Here is a 6,115-nt window from a genome sequence, read left to right as displayed (position 1 = left end):
CATGCCCCCCCCCCCCCCCCCCTTTAAACTAGTCTGTATGTGTCTCTCTGAAACCTGTCTAGTTAAGCCGCCGAGGACACATCTCTGGCAATGCACTGTCTGTATGTCTGTATGCACTGGCGTACCTGTATGTATGAATGTGTATGAGTAACCCACTGACCCAAAAGTATGAAATGATTTATAACACTTGTTCAGACTTCTGATAATGTGGCAACCTACAGTACAGTCGAGCAAGAGAGCCGACCCCAAAACTGAAGCATGTGCATTTGGATAATTCCCATCATACTTCAGTTGAATGATCCCCCATGTTTTTTGTAACCCCCGTTGCATTAACATTCTTGACACATTTGCTATAATTAAATGGCATGCATTGATTCAATAATGAATAAGCGTGACGTAATGGCCTCGTGCACACCTTTGAAACTATTGCTTATTATATTTATTGCAGACCAAAGTTATTTTAGTATCACTGATATACTATTACACACTGATTTTTTTGTTGAAATTGCTAGTAAATTTCACAAATAATAAAAAAAAAATTAAAAGTGATAATTGCATTGAATTAGACATGATATTTTGAAACATGAAACTAGAAAGACTGAAATAGCCGAGTATTTTCTTGTAAAACTTAAAACATACTCCGATCTTTTTTATAACTATGAAAAAATCATTTTAAAAGGTAGTTTTTAATATTTAAATTAGATTTTACTTTTCTATTTTCATATTAATTATAGTTAATTTAATTTTTAGTAATTGTCATTTTTATTACTTTGAATTGTTTTTTAAATGTCAATATAGTTTTTATTAAGTTTTATTTGGTTAAGTGTTAGTTTATTTATAGTTATTTTCGTACTTAAACTAAATGAAAAAGGGAAATGTTGGCAACTAACAGAAATAAAATCAGTTTAATTTCAGTTCATGTTTATTTTATTTTAAGTAATTTTTTATGGCTTTAGTTTTAGTTAATGATAATGTTCCAGATAGAATTGAGTTGCTCTGTAATATTTTATATATATGTAATATTTGAAATATGAATCCTTCACTATCTGAACATACTCTAAAACAGTTAGTGTTACTGTACTGAGCTTAGATTTATTATTTCTATATGATGTCTATAATTTTACAGCTAAATAATGTAACAATAACACACACACACACACAAAACTAACACATTTAAAATGTAAAACAGATCCTGTACATTACAAGCACATTTGACTACAGAATAAATTTTCTGAGATTTATTTCTGGGTTAGTTCTTAATAATGATACCAATGCTTTACCTGTCTTCTTGATTTGAGGTGCCATAATTCTTGTGCTTGAAGGCATTTTGATGATTGAGTTTGTCTGTATGTAATGTTTCTAGATATGAACCGCGTTGTGTGTAAGACAAGTGGCTCTTTTATAGTCGACATATAGTGCAGAGATGGGCACATGGTCACTAGAAACTGTGAGGAGGGCGTTTCCAATGTCACACTTTGGCCAAAAAAAGGCAGCACATAAGAAACACAAATGCACAGACATACACATCACTGGAGAGGAGTAAACGATCACAAACTGGATCAAATAACACACACACACACACACACACACACACACATTTTTTAATCCAATATAAATGGGGGCTTGACATCAGGGTTATTATAGTTAACAAAATCCATAAAAAAATGTTTTTGTTATTTGAAACAAAATAAAGTTAAAAATAGAAAATAGAAGAAAAAAAATACATTTCCACTTAATGTACTAAAATGGCTAAAACTAACATGGAAATCAAATGAATAAAAACTATATAGACACATTTAAAAATATATATGTTAAAAATGACAAAAACACAAGACAATTACTAAAACTAAAATTAAATTGCAATTAAAACAGAAATTAAAATGAAAGCATAAAACATAATAAAAGCTATAACAATATCTCAATAATACTGAAATAAATTTTTTTGCCACAAACTTTAAATAAATGATATAATAATTAAATAATTAATTAATAATTAGATGACATAATATACAATTATTTATATGCTAATTAGTCAAGATTTTCAAACCTAACCCTAAAATAGCTTTGTTTTGCAAACATATATATTAATCAAAGCTATAATAGTATCTCAATGATACTAAAATAACACTGTTTCCCACAAACTACTTTAAATATATTGTATAAATTATAATTAAATAAATGCTAAAATAGATCATTATTAAATTGATAATAAGTACAGATTTGCAAAATCTAACGTTAAATTAAGTTTATTTATTTATTTATGAACAACATTTCCATGTAATTTTATTCATTTACTTATTTATTTTTGTCAGATTTATCTGACTTTCTGGGACAATATTTTGGCTTGGTTAGACTATTTTATCTTGGTAAGAACTGTCCTTTGACTTTTTATACTAAACTAATGATATTGTCTATCCTCTAAACCTAACCTTCACCTTAAAATGTTATCTGGTGAGTTTATTAGGCTATTTTCAGTGTGGGGATTGTTGACCATATGTGGCCTATGTCTCTAATGACAAAGTGACATTGAGAAAGTAACATGGAGTAAAGAAAACAAAGGAGTGTGTGTGTGTGTGTGTGTGTGTGTGATGGCACAACTGTGTGTTACATTTCACAATTGACAGATTAAATTCCACAGACTAATTCTACTCAAACACTTTTATAAGATATATGATCCAGAGATTAGCAGGTCTAAAATACATGCATGCATGGCACAGAATGCATGTGATGTCTGCTCTGAAACTTTAACCCACCCGCAGAGCACTTATCCTTCACACAGCGCCCTAAAGTAAACTAGTCAACATCCATGGATGGCGACAGTAAATTATGGATAGTAAAAACGACAAATAATGTCTGTTTAAACCCAGCGATCACAATCATATCAATATTGATCCCGTTTCTATAGTGACCAACACACTGAAGCTCTCATTTTGTTTAATTGTGTCATTGTAAGATTACCGTAATTGTGTATTAATTGCTTTCTCTCTCTTAGCTTTGTTTTCATGATTTTCATCTGCTTGATCTTGACTTGGATACTCTTGGATTGTATTTGATTACACTGTGTTGAATTCCTCTTCCTGTTTTTCTCTCTGCACATTTCTGCGATTAATTAATCTGAACTCAAAGCACTACATTTTAGCGTGACATCGGTTCAACTGTTTTCAAAATTCGTTTTTCAAAAAAGGGTAGTGTGACTTACTTGTTTTATGTTCAGTTAAAGTATATAAATTAATGTGTTTTTTGTTCAAAGTTGTATTATTTGTATTTCACTCTTAATTGAAAGCCTCAGATTTTGTTTTTGAAAAATGTTACAAATGAAAATATTTTACATTTTGTCATGTGTATATAAAAATAAAAACTAATGATAATTTATCATTTATATATATATATATATATATATTGAATTAAGTTGTCTAATAATATATATATATATATATATAGTGCTGTCAAACGATTAATCGTGATTAATCGCATCCAAAATAAAAAAATGTGTTTACATAATATGTGTGTGTACTGTGTATATTTAGTATGTTTATATAAACACAAACACATGCATGTATATATTTAAGAAAAATATGTAATGTTTATATATTAAATATATTTTTATATAATATAAATTATATGAATATAAATATATACATGTAAATATTTTCAAAATATATACTGTATGTGTGTGTTTTTATATATGCATACTAAATATACACAGTACACAAACATATATTATGTAAACAAATGTTTTTATTTTGGATGCGATTAATCACGATTAATCGTTTGACAGCACTGTATATATATATATAATTATAAATTATTTTATTTATAATTTGTAATTTAATACAAAATAATAATGGAATGACAATTAATTAATTACACACACACATATATATATATATATATAAAAATTAAGTAGGCTAATCATAATTACACCATATACAGTATATACACCATATAAATATATAACTATTTTGATATGAAATTACTGCGTCTTACTTATAATTAGTAATTTCATATCAAAATTGTTTTTATGTACAATTAAGGAGCACAGTTAAACTGCCATATATATTAACATATACATGTTGTTTGCTACTTTTTATTAGTAACTTCTAATGCAGCTCCAGTAACTACTTTTTCCAAAAGCTAGTTTGACCGTTAGCTTCTTTTAATGATGAGTGACATATCTTGGCAGTCTACAATTTCAAAACAGCCTTCTCAACACTTACTGTAGCCAGTCAACAGTTTTGCACTGATGTGTGTTCCATAGGCTATATAACAGCATTATGACTGGCCACTGTGCAGTGTGTGCACCTTTGGTCTAGTGACGTGATAGTGATGCTCTTGCTGACGAGACATCAGGGTTTTCCTCTCTCGTTTAGAGGACTGGAGGGAAACACTTTTACGATGTTCATAACAGCCGAGACTATCAAACCGAGCCGTTCTGCTTCTGTAGCTGTGAATCCTTCATCCTTTCTATCCTTTTAGATGAACTTCTTTTCTTTCTTTAATTGTCAGCTCAGGATTTATTTGTGATTAATGACTTTATTTATCATTCATGTATCACTCAGTTTAGGTTTCATGATTGCGCCAGACTACCAGTCTTTTCTAAAAATATAAATACGCAGAACTTCACAAGTACAGATGTGAGATGCAGTGCAGTGTGTGTATGTGTGTGTTTGGTATGTATATGGATGTCATTGAGCTGTCATTACTGAAACAGAACAGCCATCTGACAGCACATAAATCCTTTATGCATGTGTGTGTGTGTGTGTGTGTGCGCGCGCGCAAATGTGTTGAAAAGCCAAAGTGATACAATGTCTCAAAGACCAAATGACCTTCTCTAACCTACTTAATGTGTGTGTGTGTGTGTGTACAATAGTGACAGAAAGTGAAACAAGGATTTATCTTTATTCCTGCATTAATTTGACCCAAATATAAAACGATAAAAATGATTTTGAAAAGTTCACATATTCATATATTATATAAAAATACTTTTTAATAGACATTTAAATATGCTGTTTATATTCCCTATTTAGTTTACTGAACAAAGTATGGGATCAAAATAGAATAACAATTGATTTGAGGATGAGAATGTATAGGATTAAGTGTGAAATACTGGGCCTTCCTAAAAGGTGGGACAGTCAGTGTATAAATCATGTCATTAAATGCATGTGCCAAGAGAAAATCAAAAACAAGATCACTATGTTCAGAATGAAACGCTGGCTGAATACTGTACACTGCACTGCCTCCAACTGCTTACATTATCCCATAACAAACGTATTGAGTGAGTAGTAGATACTCCAGGTATTTTATGCATGCAGACATTCACATAGGCTACCGTATATATGATATTCTGTATACTGTAGAAATGATAGTAGTAATATGCAGAGGCGGACAGTAACTAAGTAAATTTACTTGAGTATAATTTTTTCTGGGAACTTATGACTTTAACTTCACTGCATTTGAAAGACAAATATTGTACTTTTCACTCCACTACATGTCTATCAAGGTCCTCGGAAGTAGAAAGTCGTTACTATGTAGCAACTTTGAAAGTCAGTGGGTGATTTTTTTCTTCTCTAAAACGTGACTTTCTTTTTTTCAGACAGTTTATCAGTAATCCCTCTTGTGGGGCTAAATTAAGTGATTTCTCAGCATTTTTTGAACACTTACCAGTTGCAAATGTGATATTTATTTACAACAATTCAATAATAGGAAGTTAATATTGTGGTATATATTAGACACAATATTGTCTGATTTGCTAAATTGTGTAGGTGAAAATATTACCTATAAAGCCACAGAAGAACTGTTGTGCGTCTCCTAATAAAACACAATAGGTGTAGGACTTGAAGCAGCACTGCACAGACCGTTCTGTGTGTGACATCAAAGTACAGCGAGAGCGATTAGACGGCATTTTATAATTTTTGTTTTGATGTCAAATAAGTCTTGCTGTTTTGCTTTTTTGTTAAAGCAGTGTTGCTGTTGTAAAGTTATACAGCTACAGTTGTGTTGCTGGGTTTTAAAGCAGGTTTGATTTTTTATCTTCCTTATCACTCTGTATTTACAGGATTTCACTGTCCACTCTGTTCAAATGTGGATGAATGGCTACACATAGATGTGTGCACAC

General features: G+C 30.6%; 1 protein-coding gene across 2 annotated transcripts in view; it reads right to left on the bottom strand.

Moving 5' to 3' along the window:
- Positions 1–1,375, bottom strand: part of LOC107556671 (tripartite motif-containing protein 16-like protein) — a 5,733-nt gene extending 4,358 nt beyond the window's left edge. For both annotated transcript variants that reach the window (XM_016239832.1, XM_016239833.1), the window contains exon 1: positions 1,281–1,375. In XM_016239832.1, coding sequence (XP_016095318.1) covers positions 1,281–1,326 — 46 coding nt within the window. In that variant the 5' untranslated portion in view covers positions 1,327–1,375. The remainder of the gene's footprint in view (positions 1–1,280) is intronic.
- Between the last annotated feature and the right edge of the window lie 4,740 nt (positions 1,376–6,115).

The sequence above is a fragment of the Sinocyclocheilus grahami genome, unplaced genomic scaffold (assembly GCF_001515645.1).
Source record: "Sinocyclocheilus grahami isolate Dianchi unplaced genomic scaffold, SAMN03320097.WGS_v1.1 scaffold575.1, whole genome shotgun sequence".
Classification (NCBI taxonomy): Eukaryota; Metazoa; Chordata; class Actinopteri; order Cypriniformes; family Cyprinidae; genus Sinocyclocheilus; species Sinocyclocheilus grahami.
This window is presented reverse-complemented; position numbering and strand designations above follow the sequence as displayed.